Here is a 19,728-nt window from a genome sequence, read left to right as displayed (position 1 = left end):
GGGGAGGAGTTTGGGGCCAAGTGGGCTGGCTTCATAATTTGCGAAGCCCTATCGCACAGCTTTAACACGTATTTTAACTACACCTTTTTCATGTGAGTAAAGCTGTGTGATAAGGCTTTATGCTGTTTTTAGTAGTTTTAAGCTGCTGGAGATCCGGCTTAGCTATCAGGGCCATTCTACGAGAGAGAGGGAGAGAGAGTGCAAGAGCCTAGTCATTATGCCCTCATACTAGGTAGGTATTTATACCTCTATATGACGCCTACCTAGTCACTCGAGATGAGATTTAGGTATTAGTGTAGGGGTTAGGGGCCACTCTGACATTCAAAGTGAGACGTACAAACAGAACAGTGCTCTCTTGTGAAGATTTGATGACCTTCGGAGTGAGGAAACTCACACAAAGATGAGATTTGTGCAATGTTCTCTCAACCTAGCTTGATGTTACCCAGGTAGAAGCCTCTCATGAGGGACTTTGTCAAACACCTTCTGAAAATCCAAATATACTACATCTACCGGTTCACCTTTATCCATATGTTTATTAACCTCTTCAAAAAAATGAAGCAGATTTGTTAGGCAAGACTTCCATTGGGTAAATCCATGTTGACTGTGTTCCATTAAACCATGTCTTTCTATATGCTCTATGATTTTGATCTTTAGAATAGTTTCCACTATTTTTCCCAGCACTGAAGTCAGGCTCACTGGTCTATAGTTACCCTGATTGCCCCTGGAGCCCTTTTTAAATATTGGGGTTACATTCGCCACCCTCCAGTCTTCAGGTACAATGGATGATTTTAATGATAGGTTACAATTTTTAACTAATAGATCAGAAATTTCATTTTTTAGTTCCTTCAGTACCCTAGGATGCATACCATCCGGTCCAGGTGATTTGCTACTCTTTAGTTTGTCAATCTGGCCTACTACATCTTCCAGGTTCACAGTGATTTGGTTCAGTTTGTCTGATTCATCACCCCTGAAAACCATCTCTGGAACTGGTATCTCCCCACCATTCTCATTAGTAAACACGGAAGCAAAGAATTCATTTAGTCTTTCTGCAATGGCTTTATCTTCCCTAAGAGCCCCTTTAACCCCTCGGTCATCTAATGTCCTTTGAGTCAGAACAAATAAATTGGTATGATGTAGCTTGGCTGTGTATAATGGACTTTTTTTGTTTGAACAATGAAAACGAACTGTGAAGAGAACTGCATGTGTCAGTTGGTTTTCTGTATACAGATGTTTGTAAGTGTCCATTGTTGATTGAAACTGAAGTGTCTAAAACGTTAACCCTTTCCACAGAGTAATTCCTCTTGAGCCTGATTGTGGGTTACAATGTATTAAAGGACTTTGTAAAACCGCTTTTCTTTTCCTTCAGTCCAAATCATGAAATTATCATTGATGTACTGGTAATATCTGAAAGGTCTGTGTTGCACTGGAGGTGGACCCTTGGCCTGGTGCAGGATTGTTAAGGCTCTCTGAGGGTTCCCAGAAGGCACCTGCCACCAGGAGGCGGAGCACACAAGGAGACTGAGGCTAGCTGGAGCTTCGCCAATAACACTCCGGGGCTCCGTGGGTTGAGCTCTTGGATTCCTGGACTGCCTGGGCTTTGGTGGGCCTTGGAGAATCTCCCGGAGAGGTAGTGGAGAGGTGAGCCCACCAAGAGCCCATTAAGAGCAAGAGAACAGATAAGCTAGACCGGAACTGAGTGTACCGGAGACCACTGGAATGGAACAGAAATTGAAGGTCCTCCGGTTAGGATAAGCAGCGTCTAGCAGTTTAGCTTGGAGAAGGCCATGAGTGACATCAGAACAGGCAGGCCTGGTGGTCACAGGAGAAGCAAAGAGAGTGTCCGAGTAGAGCGCAAGGGTCAAAGCCAGGGTATCCTTCCGAGGGTGGTCAGCCAAAGCAAGGGTCAGTTCCGGGTATCAGTCTGAGCGTTGTCAGTAGCGAGCAGAGGTCAGTGCCAGGTATCAGTCCGAGGGTGGTCAGTAGCAAGCAGAGGTCAGTTCCAGGAATCAGTCCGAGTGTGGTCAGTAGCAAGCTGAGGTCAGACCCAGGCAGCAGTCCAAACGTGGTCAAAGGCAAGCCGAGGTCAGTACCGAGTATCAGTCTGGGAAGTGGAATGTAGATGCTGGAACACAGGAGCACTGGAAGACACAGGAACGCAGGAACACTGGAACAAGCACTGGAACAAGCACAGGATCAAGGAAGCAGGAACACAGGAAGGCAACTAGCTTCACGATACATGAATACCCGTTTGTCAAGGTGAGGAACTGTGGGAAGGCCCTCGCCTTTTAAGTGGTGCTCAAGTGACGTCATCGGGAGGCATCTGGCCTGAGGTTCCCGTCCTGGGCCCTTTAAAGGAGGGGCAGGGCTGAGGACGTGGAGCCCCAACAGGAGCTCCTCTGTGAGGCCTGCAATGAAGGAAGTGTGCGGGGAAGGCGCAGCGGACACCGTAAGCTGGCTGCAGTAGCGAGAGAGGAGTTCCCGGAGCTCGAAGCGCAAGGTGAGCAGGCCCGGTCGCAGCACCAGCGTGGCCGGGACGCGCAACAGTCTGTTGAGGTAACCACTCAGGAAATTTCTCTTCCATTTCTAACATAAAAAAGGATTCGTGTTTCTGAAATATGTTTAAAGCAAGTTGAAATCATATTTGGATGAAATATATACATATACATATATATATGGAATATCTTGTTATTAAGGCATGAAATTCTGTATCCCTTAAATAAACATCCAAGAGATATGCTAAAACATTGAATACAGTTAATTGCATAGTTTAACTACAGGAAGATATAATTAAAAGTTGGTCATTATTGAGAATTCAATTAGTTTTGCAACAGGGCCAAAAGCATAGGAAAAGAAGAAAATAACCAGGCACATACAAAGGGCCATATGTACTAAACATTTTCCCCTTGGAAACAAAATGAAAGAGAACCCTTTTGGACATCTGTCCTCATATTCGAAAACCTGTTTTATTCTTGAAGGGGAAATACTGAAAGATGAAACTTTTTCAGCAATAATGAAAAAAAATAATCTTGGAGCTTCTTTTTGAATGCTCTGCTGTATGCATACAGTGGCGGCTTGTTGTAGAACCATTCGTGCTATTTAAATCTGCAGAAGGTCAGTTTGAAAAATAGCGCTGCTCAACAGGATTTACAATCTGTGCTGTGGAGAAATGGTGTTGGCAGAGAATTAACATGGCCAAACACCATTTTCTGAATGCGTGTCGCCACGAGCCTGAATAATTGCAGCGCTGAATAGCATCTGTTGAATTTGTGCTGCTGAGAAGGGGGCGGCGTGATTACTAAAAACTTTTGGGGTTTATCGCTGCTGTGAACTGAAACAAGTATCGCTGAACACTATCATTATTCCCCGTATTTGTGCCGCTGAGAAGTGGCGGTGGTACTACAAATTCATTTCGTTTTAGAGGGGCCACTATTGGTCTCCCCTGAGGAAGTCCAAATGCGAGTGAAACAAAGGCCTTTGTAGGGGCTTTTTTTTCTGTGGACATTTGTGCAAGCACAGATCTCAAAGGAGGGATTTCTTTTTGGGGGCATTACTCTTCTGCGGACATTTGTTTACAACTGTAAACCTTGAAGGAAGGATTTCTTCATATACAGATTTGAAGGAAGGACTTTTTTGTTTAGTCTAGCGATAAAATATTTTGTGAAATCAGTATGACTTCTGCCTTGTATTATGGATTGCAATATGGATATTATGTTTCACTGGAGAAGGACTTGTATGGTTTTTAGAGTTCACATGCTAGATTTTTTTTTATATATTGGTGCAATAAAAAGTATCACAATTTAAGATGATTCCAGTTTTCTTGAGTACCTGTATAGCTAATGGAAATCTGGCTGAAAGATATCGCATGCACCTCCTGACAATATTAGTCAGGTGACTATTGACTATTATTTCTACTGACAGAAGCAATGTTGCAAATATGAGTTCTAGAATAGCAGACAAGTCATCATTTTCCCAACAACGTAAACTAGGATGATCATGAAGCTATGCTGAGTAATCTAATAACAAACCTGTACAAGAACCTGTACAAACGGAACCATTTAGACAAATAGCAGAATTGTGATACAGTATTTTTAAGGGAAAATATAAATGTAAATGTAACACTATCATAATAATTTTCAAAATTCCATTTACCCGCATTAAGTGCACTTATGTAAACCCATTGACAATTCAGTAGCTAGAATATATGCTATTAAATTATCAATAGGTTTTACATGTGTTGAATGCACTTAACACAGGTAAATGGGCTACTGAAAATTGCTATGATTGTATGTCATATTTACATTTTTATTTGAAAGTTACGTCTGTATTATGTTTCTACCCATAGTAAATATTAATAAAACAAGAAAGGATATTTATCCTGCAGCAATTGCCTCCATAAGGCGGTAGATAATACTTTGGGAAGCTAATGACACCGATCTCATTGTACACAAAAGTGATCCCCAAATACAGTCCTCATGAGCCAGTAGTAGATATGGGTTTCAGGATAATATGCAAATTAACCTGGTTCACTTATCCAGTATGTGCAAATATATCTCATTCATATCTATTGTGGATGTCCTTAAATCCAAATCTTTCGATGGCTCCTGCAGACCGAACTTTGGAACCAAAGCTGTAGGAGTTATTGTTAACTACTATATCCAGGAAGTACTGTACAGCTGAGCTCCTAATTCTGTGCCTTAGTGACCTGTGGTTAGGCCAGCTTTTCCATACTAGATTACCTTTAGCCCTGAGTTATTAGGGATTGATTTACTAAGGTTTTTCTCCCATTCTGTATCTACAGAATAAAAACTTAATAAATTAGGCCCCATGTAAGAGCTGATATAGGATACCAAGATATTCATATGTTCCTTTTTCAGAGAGTTTCTTCGCACAAGGTTAGAAAGTACAATTTTTAAACTTTTTATAAAGACCATCCAGTCCTTTGCTTTTCAGCAGTAATGATGTGTCTCGGGTTACCCAAATAAAATTACGTAATCCTAATAGCATTTGTTCTTTCTCTTGTCTCTCTTTTGAAAACTTTCATACAGGTCATGCACCTAACTTGTTAGCAGATTTTCCATAAGAGAGGAGACTGGATTCGTGTTTCTGAAATATGTTTAAAGCAAGTCGAAATCATATTTGGATGAAATATATATATATATATATATATATATATATATACATATATATATGGAATGTCTTGTTATTAAGGCATGAAATTCTGTATCCCTTGAATAAACATCCAAAAGACATGCTAACACATTGAATACAGTTAATTGCATTGTTTAACTACAGGAAGATATAATTAAAAGTCGGTCAATGAGACAATAATTAACAAAACAGCAATACAAAATGGTGGTCAAGGTATTTAAAAAGGGAGCTATGGACAAAACCAAATAATAACTCAAAATACATATTATCATTAATAGAAATATCTACACTTTGCTTGTGATAACTAAGTCAAAGGTCTTGCTCAAATCCAAGCACACTACATCTAGCACTTTCCCTTGATCCAGCTCTCTGGTTACCCATCAAAGAAATCAATCAAAATGATCTGACAAGATTTACTTCTGGTAAAACCATGCTGCCTTGGATCTTGCACAGAGATCAGATTAATTGACCTATAGTTCCCAGGCTCCTTCTGGGTAAATGTCATATCAAGACATTCTAGGGAGATAAAGTTTCTAGATGAAGTAAATTACTGCTTCATAGAGCAGCTGGTCCAGGAACTGACGAGAAGGGAAGCTATTTTAGACATAATCCTTATTGAAAAGCATGATTTGGTATAAGAGGTAATGGTAGTAGGGCCACTTAGCAATAATCTCATATCATGATTAAATTTGACTTATTTATTTTTATTTAAATCTTTTCTATACCGTCGTTAAGATAGGTACCATCACAACAGTTTACAATAAGGCACATAAAATTAATGATAACAGAATCTGTCAGATTACATAGGTGCCATCAAGTTTGGTAACATAGTTTGTTATCAATATTATTTGTTAGGTGTGATAAATCATGACCAGGTCTCTCTATCAGTTTAGAGTACAAAACTAGCGGTATTATTGTGATTTATTCTTTAGTGATGTATTATCAATTAAAAACTACACACTTAATGATTATTGCCGTCTGTGTGGGTGTTCAGTTATTCATTCCTTGCACATCCCTGTTTTCTATTGTCCCTTCTCTTTTTGAAAAGCTTGTTTAAAGAGCCAGGTTTTTAAATTTTTTCTAAAGGTTTTGTTTTCTCTTTGTAATCTTAACTCCAAGGGCATGGAGTTCCATAGTATGGGTCCTGCCAAGGATAGCGCCCTTTCTCTTACTTGTGTTAATCTTGCTGTTTTGACTGACGGGATAGTTAGGAGTGCTTTGTTGGCTGATCTTAGGTTTCTGTTAGGGACGTGTAAGGTATTTTTCACTCCATAAGATGCACCTGACCGTGTGCTAAACCTGCTGTGTTCCCGGGCATCTGTGCGTCTTATGGAGTAAATTAGGGGAGTGCATACAATTTTTTTTTTGTCCCCATTTCGTTTTCGGGTCTGGGGAGGGCCATTTCGGTCCACTCCCCAGATCAGAAAACTTTTATCATTCTCTTTCTGTGGGAAAAAACCCCCCCAAACCCCCCATCCCAACCCTTTAAATTTAATTAACTACAGTCCCCCACCCTCCTGTCCCTCCCAAGACCTGCCAAAAGTCCCTGGTGGTCCATTGGTCGGCCCCTGTGACATAGTAAGGGCAAAGGGCCGTCGGCGCCATTTTGATTACTGGCAGCCGACAGCCCACGTGCAGGAGATCGCTCCCGGACCCCCGCTGGACCACCAGGGACTTTTGGCAGGTCCTGGGGAGGTCAGGAGGGTGGGGGGTTGTAGTTAGTTGTTTCTTTGTTTTTTATATTCACTCCATAAGAATCACAGACATTTTCCCCCCACTTTTGGGGAAAAAAAAGTGCATCTTATGGAGCGAAAAATATGGTAACTGCAGGGAGATCTTTAAAGAACACTACTGCTCTAGTACTACTACCCTTTTAACTTTTAAAAGGGAGACTGTGATCAAAATCATGAAAATATTTAGAAAAACACTAAAAGTTACAGATGCAAAAGTTGAGTTTACATCAGGCATGGACATTGTTTAAAAACACTATCTTGGAAGTTCATATTAGTTGTATTCCATGCATTAAAAAAGGTAGAAGGAAGGCCAAATATCTGCTGGCATGGTAAAAGGTGAGGTGAAAGAGGCTACTATAGCCAAAAGAAATTCTTTCAAAAAATAGAAAGAGGATCCAAATAAAGAAAAAGGGAAAAAGCATAAGCACTAGCAAGATAGATACAACGCATTGATTAGGCAAGCAAAAAGAGAATTAAAATAGAAGCTTACCATAGAGACAGATACTCATAATATAAATATTTTCAAATACATCCAAAGCAGGAAGCCTGTGAAGGATTTGGTTGGACAATTAGATGATCACAGGGTATAAGGGGCACATAGAAAAGACAAGGCCATAACGGAAAGAGTAAGAGGATAACTTTGAAACATGCGAGTGCGCACCCATATACACATGTATATAGATGTGCAAAAATTTCCTGTATTTTATAAACAGATTATAAAAGAATATGTAAATACACCCTGCAACATGCGTGCACATATAAAAATAACGCGAGATGACATATTGCAATTATCTGGATAAATTCCAATTTATCCAGCTAGGTAGCGGCACTTCTCAAGATAAGTCTTTAAACTCCACTTCTCCCACTAAGTCAGGTAGCTGGATAAATAGTGCTGACTTATTAGTGAGGTGCATTCGTTTTAAATGAATTTGTAAAATGCAACAAATAAGGGGCAATTTATTTTATTCAGCAGTCACAAAACAAATTGAGGAGCCCCTGAATTAAATAAATCTTATTTGTTTAAAACTTCCGGTCTGGCCTAGGCCCAAGGCCAGGGCCTTAACTATGATATAGGCCGAGGACCAAAGCAGGGGCCATGGCCTACATTCTAGTGTGACTCCAGCACTTCGACCTAGACCTAGGCCTGAAGCCTGGGCCTTGACTAAGAATTGTTTAATTCTGGGTGGCTTGGCCTAGGTCCATGCCTGACATTGCAGCTCTGGGTCCTCAGCCTGAACCAAGGCCTAATGCTGGAGTCTGACATAGAGGCCGGCTCTCAAAGCCTGGGCCTCAGCCTAGGGTCAGGCCAAGGTCTTAGAAGTCTTCTTCTTAGGTCTCTTCCCTTCTTTCTTCTTTTGAAATGGTGCCATTCACTGCAGGAGACATACTGGAGTTAATTTACTCTGGCTTGACCCCAGCGGACAGTGTCATTAGTAGAAAGAAGAAAACTCTAAGAAGAGGACTTCTGAGGTCTGGGCTTGGGCCTAGTCCCAATCCCAGGTGTCAGGACCCAGCCTCTGGGCTGGGACCTGACATAGGAACCCCACCCTCTGGTCTGGGCTGCAACTTCAGACCCTGGCCTAGGATGAGGCCCAAGTGTCCAGACCCAGCCTCTTGGTTGTGCTTGAGCATCAGGCCTGGGTCTGGGCTGAGACTCTGGTGTTGGCACCAGGCCTCTGGTACAAGCCACAGTGTTGTGTCCGAGCCTAGGCTGAGGCCCAGGCTTCAAGACCTGGCCTCCAGGCTGAGCTGCTGGCTTGGGCCCTGGACAAGACTCAAATGTCGGTACCCAGCCTCCAGGTCTGGCCCCTGCATTGGGCCTGTGTCTGAGCCAAGGCCCCGGCATCAGGATCCAGCCTAAATGCTGGGCTGTAGCATTGGGCCATATTTTAGGCCTAGGCATCAGGACTCATGCCATCCTCTGGCATAGGGACCTGACCTTCTAGTTCTTATCAGTAGCTTGGCAATAGAGAGTTAATAGACAAAGAAGTCCCCATAGCACATGTTCAAAACACAGACATAAGAGCTACAGATTAGCACAACCAAATTGGCAAAGACCCAGAATACCTTGTTCAATCTAGCCTTCCCCAAAGAGAACCTGCTTAGCTGACACTGACCGATAAATTTTGGAAGGCATTCTATCAGGAAAGTACAGCTTATTGCTAGGCCTTTGTTTATAATTATTTCCCTGTTAGGGAGATAAGATTATTTACCCTTCTTATGTGTTGATATATAATTTGTTTGTTTGTATTTTCACTGGCGTTCTCATAAGCACTGGTTTTGTGCATATATTATGCAGAGAAATATAGCTCTTCATACTTTCACATAAGCTGTAGTCAGTTGTCATTGTTTTCTCATGAAAATATTTTAATCTATGCTGAAAAAAAACAACTTGAGAACAGAGTCTCTGTCCATATCTGATATAACAATAGCCACAAGAGTGGCCCTGGTCACCATCTCTTCCACAGATGTGTCCAAAACTTGAGTCAAATTCAAACTGTCAGGAAAAGTTAGTATATCCATTCTCCTATCCTCCTGCAAATGTCAAACCGAACTAGGTACATAATAAGCTTTGTTTATAGGACATAATTTCTCAGGAGAAATTTTCCAAACATTCAAAAAGGAATCTCTTAATATTTTTCCAGGAAAAATCAGTTTGGAATGGATGTGTGCATTGGATCTAAAGGACGCTTTTGTAATTGCTCCTTTTAGTTTAGCCCACTGTTGTTCCACCTCTCTCATTTTATCCCAGTCTTCTAGTTCTGCTTCTAGGTATGTCCCATTTTGACAAAGTCCATATTTTTGAAATTTAAAACTTGGGTCTTCGTGTGACCTCTCTGTTTTCCTGTCTGTGATATCAAACCATATGATGATCACTGGTGCTGAGGTGGGCACCCACCCAGGCATTAGAGACATTATCCCTGCTAGTGAGTACTAGATCATGTATAACTCCCTCCCTCATGTGTTCTATTTTCATTTGTTTGAACAGAGCCTCTTGCAGGGTATCCACTATCTCTTTTCTTTGGTAGATTCCTCAAAGGGGATTCTCCAGTCTATATCTGGCAGATTAAAATCTCTAACAGTCAACACTTTTCCTTTTTTTCCCACCTTTTGGATGTCTTTGACCAGATCTCTGTCTAGTTCTTCTGTTTGAGTCAGAGGCCTGTAAGCCACTCCAGTAAAAGTGGATGCACCATCATCTTTTTTTAGGTTGGCCCATAATTCTTGTCTTCCCCACATTCCTTGCAGTTCAATTGCTTGGATATTGTTTTTGATATAAAGAGCTACTTCACCCCCTTTTCTGTCCTCTCTGTCCTTCCTTAACAAGTTATAGCCCAGTATGGCTGTATCCCAAACATGAGAATCTGTGAACCATGTCTCCGTAACAGCAACAATGTCCAAGACCGTCTCCACCATTTGGGCTGCAGGTCTGGGATTTTATTGCCCAAATTATGAGCATTTGTGGACACAGCTTTCCAATTTTTCTCCCTTGATTTGTTGCACTTCCTAGACACCTTTTCTTCTTTTTGAGCTGATTGATGTCTGGACAATATATCAAGAAGTGACAGTAAATTTGACAAGCAGCGTTGTGTAGCCTGTTCACCCACTAATCTATTCTTCATGTTGTGATCTGATTTTCTTATTTATTAAATGCTCCATGTAACCCACAGCTTGGGAGTCCTCACATGTCATGACTAATTTATCCCTGCTTGTTGATGGAGAAAGCAAGTTTGCTTACTGTAAACAGTGTTTTCTGTAGACAGCAGGATGCATTAGCCATGTTAAAAAACAAACAAACAAAAAAACCCACCCACTTCCCTGGAGATTAGACTACCTGGCTAAACTTAGCTCTAAAATTGACTGAGGGGCTCACAAGGCAATGCCCACATGGAATTTTCTGCACATGCTCAGCAGAGCAGAAGCTCTAAGAGCTTAAAGAGAAGAGTCCATTCAGCAACATCAAAAGATGTCACCCACATGTCATGGTTAATTCAATCTGTTGTCTTTGGAAAACATTTACATTAAGCAAGCTTGCTATTTATTTTTCCTTCTAAGTGTCTTTTTCTTTTCTATCTCTTGGCAGTGGTCAGTGTATATCCGTGCTGCTGTTCGTAAAGAAAAAGGCCTACCCATCCTAGTGGAGCTACTTCGAATAGACAATGACCGTGTGGTGTGTGCAGTTGCCACAGCTCTGCGAAATATGGCCTTAGACATCCGGAACAAGGAACTAATAGGTATGTCACTTTCAATTGTCATGTATTTTTAGCTTTGACATTTTAGAGCAGTTGAGAGAACAGATATGATTAATTACCTAGTCTGTTGAGTATCATGTATTTTCTTGCCTTTATCTCTACAATATGCTATAGTCATGTATGGAACAGCATAATGTTGTTGATGTGTCAGGAATTTGCTGGTAAAGGATGATAAAATTTGAACACTTTGACAGATATTTTCATTTATAGCTTGTTCAACTGACGTTTTTTAAATTTCACGTTATTGCTTGTTTCCAATTTTGAGTGAATGTCTGGTGTTCATGAAAATTACCAAACTAAGGGGGTCATTTATCAAAGTGCTATATGGCATTTTCGCATGCGAAAATTTCATAACGCAGGGTGTGATGCAAATTAGGAAAAGGGGAGGGATTTCTGGTTTCACAATTTGTGAAGCCATATTGCACAGTTTTAACTACACCTTTTTCATTTGTATTAAACTGTGCAATATGGTTTTATTGCACTTTGTGATGTTTTTGCAAATAGTGTTTTCAGTATTTTAAGGAGAGAGAGACAGACAGACAGACTAGCTATAAGGCCCTCATACTACGTAGGTATTTATACCTCTATATGAGGCCTACCTAGTTACTCGAGTTGAGGTTTAGGTATTAGTATAGGGGTTATGGGCCTCCTTGACATGCAGAGTGCGATGTAGGAACAGAACAGTGCACTCTTGTGAAGATTTGATTATTTTCAGAGTGAGGAAACTCACCCAAAGATGAGATTTGTGCAATGTTCTCTCAACCTAGCTTGATGTTACCCAGGTACAGAGTCCATCATGCTAGGTTGAGAGAACAAGATATAAAAAGTAATTAAGCAGGCTAAGAGAGAATTATAAAAGAAGCTTCTCCTAGGGCAAGCAGGATGGTAGTCCTCACACATGGGTAACATCATCTGATGGAGGCCGGCCCAGAAAACTTAGCATGCCCAGCATGCCACTATCCACATGTCTACTCGAGATCCCTCTTCAGTCTTTTATCCATGGAGCTGTCATCTTGTGGTTGTGGAGCTCATGCTCTTTTTTTTCTTTGGAAAATATTGTTTCCTCGCCGGGTCCCTCTCCATTCCCCCCGGCTTTAGTTAGCTAGCAGCGTGGTAGGTTTTTGCCTTCTGTGTGGTCAATTCCTGGTAGCACCATCCCTCGGTGTCCAAAGTCATCGACCGTTCACTGGCCATTTTTTCATCACAGCATCATTGGCCCCAGTGCCCTCAGACTGTGTCCCTCTTGGATCTGCATGACATGTGTATCCTTTGCCTGGGAGCATCGCACAACGTTCAGGGCTGTCGTTTTTGTGACCAGGTGACCCCCAAGGGCCGGTGTGCCTGCCTGGAAAAGATGGAGAAGCTGTTCGGGTCCAGGAAATCTGAACCCTTGACATCGGGAGCATCGATGCCAAATGGGCAGGGAGAAACAATGGACCCAGATCTCTCAAGTACATTTGAAGCAAAAAGCCTATGAGGGAGTCAGTTGGGCTGCTAGATGACCAAAGGGGAAAAAGGAGTAATCAGAGAAGATAAGAAAATAGAGAAGCTATTCTTTGCTTCTGTCTTTCCTGAGGAGGATGTTTGGGTCATACCAAAATTGTACGATTGGAGGGAAGAATTGAGAAGTTTAAGTCTTCTGTGGCACATTTGAAATCAGGTCAAATTGAGTTGATTCAAGATAAAAATGTACATCAAAGTTTAGAGATTTTGGAAAATTCAGCCAGAGTTTTGAATCTACATATACTTAATTTTCTTATTATTTCAGTTAATATATCTCTGTAGCTCTTCAAGTCCTACCTCAGAGAAGTTTTACCCATTCCTGAGGAAGGATTACCACCTATTAGCAGGATATTCTGTCTTCCTACTAAGAAAAAGGTGGAAGAAGAGGTTCCAGTTCTGGAGAGATTAGAGTATGTATCAAATGGCGGCTTAAACTTATCTGGGTTTCTTGAGATTTTCATAGAAGAAATATCTAGTAGAGCTACTCTGCTGGTTATGTTTGTATTTTTGCAAAATTGTAATGCTGTTATGCATTTGTACTTTCAAAATCATCTTGCCTTATTTAAAAGTGTGACTATCTCCTGATTTGTCTAGATCGACTCACGATCGTAGGAAGAAGTTTTTGTCTATGCATAATGAAGTGTTAGCAATTGGTGCCACCTGTTCGGTTCTTTTTCCCTGTAAATGTTTAGTGATTTTGGCTGCATTTAAATTTAAATTCTTCAAGCCGTCTTAATTAAGATATTTTCTAGACTCTTCTGAAACAGTAATAGTTCAGTTTGAGGTGAGTATTATGGGATGGATTGTAGTTAAACTGATAAGTTAAGAAGTCTATTCTGATAACATTTTTTTTTTTTTCATTATGTAATATTTCTGTAGCCCCCTTAGGTATTTTGTCTTCTTAAATCTCTTATTGTGATCTCTTTGATGTTTTGTGTATTGAAATCAATTTGGTGAATTTCTATATTTTTCTTTTTGTAAATTTCTATGTACACAATTCAATTTTCCATCAAATATTTACTATTTGATCATACATTGATATGCAAATTTAAAAAAGTAAAAAAAAAAAAAAAAGGACTTGGCTGACATTGACTAGACACACCTCCAATAAGCAGAGTCAAGCTAAAAGGAGCCAGTCAGATGAATAAAGTTCTTGCAGAGGCAATTCTGTCATCACCTTTGATAGAAGGTTTAACTTATGTAAAACACATGTCATAAAGTGGCAACAACTTGGTAACATTCACATAATAATATTCCATCTGGCCTTTTTGCTCCATGAGCTATTGATATTTGGTGGTGGAAGAACTTACTTCATCTATGCTGTTGATTACTTTTGATATTATTTCATTATACACCAGTATTGCTCAGAACACAGTTTTAGAGATTGTATGGGATATTTTACAACACCCCAGTCTGCATAGGAAACATATAGCTTATTCAAAGTCTACCAGTGTTTGCTTTAAAACAGAGCTATTTTGGTTTTGATTAATAGTTTTATCAGCAAATCGGTGGCATGGCGATGAGAGCCTCTATGGCCTTCAATATTGCTTGCATTTATATGACTCATTTAGAATCATTCTGATTACTCCTTGTCATTGACTGGCCAAGATTATCATCTGGCAGAGATACATTGACAAAATATTTCTTTAAAACAGCTCTTGTTGAAATCCTGTGATGTAAATTTGGAATGTGCCATGTCATTTCTCTTTGATTCAATTGCTTTTTTGGCTATGCAAATCTACTGAAATTTGGGCAGGTTTGCAATCGCCTATGAATTGAATTAATTTTACCTTTTTAGAGTAGTCATGCATGGAATTTAAAATTGAATCTCCCTTTCAGTCAGTTTTTATGATTATGTTGTCTGTACAGATCTTAGAAACTTTAAGAGACAAACAGTTCTTTTGAGTTATCATTCTTTACAGAGGGATTATTCATACTGATGTGTCAGGTCTGCATATAAGAAGACCCTTCTTTGAATAGAGATATTCTATTACAGGACTGCTGAAAATGAGATTCTTCTTAATTGATTTGTGTGTTGTGTTACTCTAACCTCTGGGGCGGATTTTAAGAGCCCTGCTCGCCTAAATTCGCCCAAATCCGGGCGGATTTAGGCGAGCAGGGCCCTGCGCGCCGGTAGGCCTATGTTCAATAGGCCTACCGGCGCGCGCAGACCCCGGGACTCGCGTAAGTCCCGGGGTTTGGCGAGGGGGCGTGTCGGGGGCATGTCGGGGCGTGTCGGGGGCGGGCCCGAGCCGCGCAGCGTTTAGGGGGCATGTCGGCAGCGTTTTGGGGGCGGGCCCAGGGGCGTGGTTACGGCCCGGGGCAGTCCGGGGGCATGGCCGCGCCCTCCGGACCCGCTCCCAGGTCGCGTCCCGGCGCGCTAGCGGCCCGCTGGCGCGCGAGGATTTACGTCTCCCTCCGGGAGGCGTAAATCCCCCGACAAAGGTAAGGAGGGGGTTTAGACAGGGCCGGGTGGGTGGGTTAGGTAGGGGAAGGGAGGGGAAGGTGAGGGGAGGGCAAAAGGAAGTTCCCCTCCGAGGCCGCTCCGATTTCGGAGCGGCCTCGGAGGGAACGGGGGTAGGCTGCGCGGCTCGGCGCGCACCGGCTATACGGAATTGATAGCCTTGCGCGCGCGCCGATCCAGGATTTTAGCGGATACGCGCGGCTACGCGCGTATCTATTAAAATCCGGCATACTTTTGTTGGCGCCTGGAGCGCCAACAAAAGTACGCCAATGCGCCTTGTTTGAAAATCTACCCCTCTAGATTTAGATTTTGGCTATAGTGAAACAACATTAATCTACACTTTGATTGCTTCAGGTCTTTGCCAAATCATTTAGAATAGCTTCTTTGAGAGGCAAGATTTTGAGGAATGCCCTGATAGTAGATGGGATGTAATGTCATTGTGGTGTATATTCGGTATATTTTATCAAGCTGTAGACTATGGGCTTCAAGCATTCTATGTACATTATATTATGCTTTTGTTCTTTATTATAAATGGGAAAAACAATGTGAAAGCTGAAAATTCAGCTGAAATAGTACAGAAATTCCAATAAACACGAGACATGAAGCACCAATTGTGAAACATCATCTTTCGAAATTTCACAAATTTGAGGACTTGTTCATCTGTGTTATTGATCAGGTATAGGCAAATTGATATGGGAACAATCAGGAGAGATTTCTCTCTCATTTGGAACAGCATGGATTTTTTGATTAGATACAGTTGGGGTCATATTCAGCAAGAAGTTGAGCAGATAAGGTATTCAGCTAAAGTTAGCCAGATGGCTTTTCCTGGATATTAAATGGGATAAATGTCCCACTGAATATCCCTGATTAAAGTTATCCAGTTAACTGTAACCGAATCATTTTCAACCTAACCAGGCAAATTTTGAATATAGCTGGTTATAAAGTTATCCAGCTATAATTGGCTGGATAATTTTAGTCTGAACCAGCTATATTCAAACAGAATATAGATGGTTAAGAGGAGTATAAAGATCGCAGGCCTACTGATCCTAACATTCCCCACCCGAGATTCAATGCTCGAGCCTGCAGCACCTCTAAAAAATAAAACCTTCCTTTTGTTCAAAAAAACTACATGCCATGGCCGGTCCTGGTCTCACTCCCTTCCTCCTCCCATCCCCCACTTCCATGTCGTATCAAATGATCAAAGCATTTATAATTTCCAGGGACCTCTTCTCCCCACTCAAACCCATGCACTCCCATGCACTCCCGTTACCATATTGTCCTTTATTTTTCTTCCCAGCTCGCAGTAGTTGCTTCTGCCATCACTTAGCAGCTATGTTCGAAGCATAGGCTTCTAGAGTAGCACTTAAGGAGTGGAAAACTTTAGACCTGCTCTCGAGCATGTCTACATTAAGGCAGATAACTTATCCGGCTAACTCCTAATATCGGAGATAGCCAGTTAAGCTATTCATCAAACTCTTCCCCAGAATGACCCAGCACATGCCTTTCTTATTCAGTTAATTCTTAGCCAGATACAGACATATGTGGCTGTCTTTTAGCTGGATAAGAAAGGGGAATATTCAAAACTAGCCCTTTTAATATTTTTTTTATAATTTGTTTACTGCGTTTTTCACACTTTGACAGAAGTTTAACCAAACAATTGTTGAACACTAATGACAACATATTCTCACAGCAGGTACATAAATACCAGTGCAAAAGAGCATTCAAATTTAAATGTGCAGATCGGTTTAAATTCACATACTACACAAACCTCAAAATTAACATAACAAAAAGATATAGCTTGCGGCCACTCTACTACATAACATTCTTAAAGTTATACCAACTAAAAGTAACACAACATAGGAAAAACCCCTTAGTTCCAACTCCCCCTCCCCCCCCCCAACCCCGTCCACATAACCTTTTTTCTCAACAGTACACTTTGGAATCCGAATTCATGTAGTACAAAGCTAAGGACTATAAATGACATGAATGACTAGAGATGACATAAGATGAAATGAGAGATATGAAATACCATAAAAAAAATAAAATATTGATGAAATTAAAATAATGATGAAATATTGATTAAATTTCACCAGCAAGGCCAGGACCAATACATATTAGTTCCCAGATTCACAGCATTTGCTTGTAGTAAAACAAAAACACAATTAGAATTAAAAAGCCACCTGTTAACAATATGAGCCTGCAGATAAACATCTTAACTTATCTCGTACTGTCACAGGTAATGAACAATAGAATGGAGCCCACACTTCATGAAAGTGTGTAGTGAAGAAGCTTCAGGTCCAACATACTTGAATTCCACACCTTGCTATAAAGACCTGATGTGTCAAGCCAGGTTGCCAACAGACTTTTCTTTGCAATCAAACAACTTTTCAATAAAAAAGTAATCTGTGCTCTTCTCATGGTGATTGGCTTTTAACATGACCTAATATACAAAATACAGCTGACCATTCTAGTTTTAGAGGAAATAAAGTGACGAGAAATTTATGAATTCCCATCTAGAAAGTAGAAATTGCAGTGCATTCCCAAAAGCAATGTAATAATGTTGCACCAGCATGTTTACGTTTCACAGGTACATCAGCTGAGATTATAACCCCACTTTATAAGCCTTAAGTGGCCAGATTATTAAACACTGCGCAATTTGATAGTGCATTTCTCGTAATGCTATACTGCGTGACACTTTTTGGATTAGAGTATTACACCTTATCATATCTTTCTCTGTGAGTGCCTCAGCTAGATCTTTGTCTCAGATATTGGCCAAAGATCGTAATAAATGATAGTCAGTGATTGTATGTATCTATATAGTATGGACATAGATAATTTTTTTATTGTGATATAGATGAAATAATCTCTGAAAAAGTTCTGAAATGCTAACCCTATCTTGTTTGGATATGAGAGACTCTATGCAACTATTTACAAATAGAACAAATAATTGTTAGATTGCAAAAGAATTTGTTCTCCACAGTATTAAAAAGGGTGAATTTCACCTGAATGTGAATCAGTAAAAGAATCTACACAATCTTTGCCCATCTCATTCAGTACGTACGTATGTATGCATTTTGCCAGGTACAAAGTCATCATTCCCCACCAATGGGAGGAAAGGAGAAACTTCTAGTGGAAGGTATAAGAAACTTCTTAAATATTTCCACACATCCCTATTTGCTCTTATTAGTAGGGACTGAGCTTTTTGGATCGGTAACTGTTCTCACAGAGCATGCAGTACGAAATGCACATCCAATGGGTTCACAAAGGGATAGATTTTATAAAACTACGCCCATGCGTACTTTTGTTCGCGCACCAGGCGCAAACAAAAGTACACCGGATTTTATAAGATACGCACGTAGCCCTGCGCGCACTGCCCGTTCCCTCCGAGGCCGCTCCGAAATCAGAGCGGCCTTGGAGGGAACTTTCCTTCGGACTCCCCCCACACCCCCAGCCCTATCTACACCCCCCTACCTTTATCGCGAAAGTTACGCCTGCCCTGGCCGGCCGCCGCCGCCGCCGCGTGATTCCACGGCCCTGGAGCGATTTTGGAGGCTTTGGCCATGCCCCTGAAACGCCCCCGGGCCGGAACCACGCCCGCGGCCACACCCCCGGAATGCCCCCGATTGACGCGCCACCACGACACGCCCCCGACACTCCGCCCCCCCAGGAAAGCCCCGGGACTTATGTGTGTCCCGGGGTTTGTGCATGCCGCCGAGCCTATGCAAAATAGGCTCGGGACGCGCAGGGGGGTTTTGAAAGGGTTACGAGCATAACTTATGTGTGTAACCCTTTTAAAATCTACCCCAGAGCTTTTCTCATATTGTAAGCAAGCAGATAACTGTTTGCTACCAAACCATTCATCTACTGACAATAAATTACAGGCCATGTTATAGAATTTTAAATTAAAAAATTCCAACCCTCCCTTTTTTGGAACCATCATTTTTTACATCGTTAATCTCGGTCTATGGGATTTCCATATAAATTGACAGCATATTCTATGTAAAAGAACTATATCTCTCTTAAGTAAAATAAATGAGGTCATTTGTATTTTATAAAGTAATTTTGGCATCTTAAATACCTTAATTAAAGCCTTAATTAAAGCCACTCTACCCATGACAATGACTGGAAACTGCATCCATGATTGCAAATTCATCCGTATTTTTACTATCACAGGTGGAATATACGGGTGGATTTTAAATGCCCTGCTCACGTAAATCCGCCCGGATTTACACGAGCAGGGCCCCGGCGCGCCTATTTTGCATAGGCCGCCGGCGCGCGCAGAGCTCCGGGACGCGTGTAAGTCCCGGGTTTTTTTAAGGGGGCGTGTCTGGGGTGGGGCCAAATGACGCAGCATTTGGGGGGCGGGACCGGGGCGTGGCACCGACCCGGGGGCGTGGTCGAGGCCTCCGGACCAGCCCCCGGGTCGGATGACGGCACGCCAGCAGTTCGCTGGCGCACGTAGATTTACGTCTGTTTCTAGCAGGCGTAAATCGAGGGACAAAGGTAAGGGGGGGGTTTAGATAGGGCCAGGGGGGTGGGTTAGGTAGGGGAAGGGGGGGGAAGGTGAGGGGAGGGCGAAAGAAAGTTCCCTCCAAGGCCGCTCCGATTTCGGAGCGGCCTTGGAGGG

At 41.6% G+C, this 19,728-nt stretch overlaps 1 protein-coding gene across 1 annotated transcript in view; it reads left to right on the top strand.

Annotated features, from left to right (window-relative positions):
• The window catches only part of CTNND2 (catenin delta 2), a 2,320,710-nt gene that overhangs the window by 1,999,397 nt on the left and 301,585 nt on the right, over positions 1-19,728 (top strand). The window contains 1 exon segment of the mRNA XM_029590042.1: positions 10,966-11,116. Coding sequence (XP_029445902.1) covers positions 10,966-11,116 — 151 coding nt within the window.

The sequence above is a fragment of the Rhinatrema bivittatum genome, chromosome 2 (assembly GCF_901001135.1).
Source record: "Rhinatrema bivittatum chromosome 2, aRhiBiv1.1, whole genome shotgun sequence".
Lineage (NCBI taxonomy): Eukaryota > Metazoa > Chordata > Amphibia > Gymnophiona > Rhinatrematidae > Rhinatrema > Rhinatrema bivittatum.
This window is presented reverse-complemented; position numbering and strand designations above follow the sequence as displayed.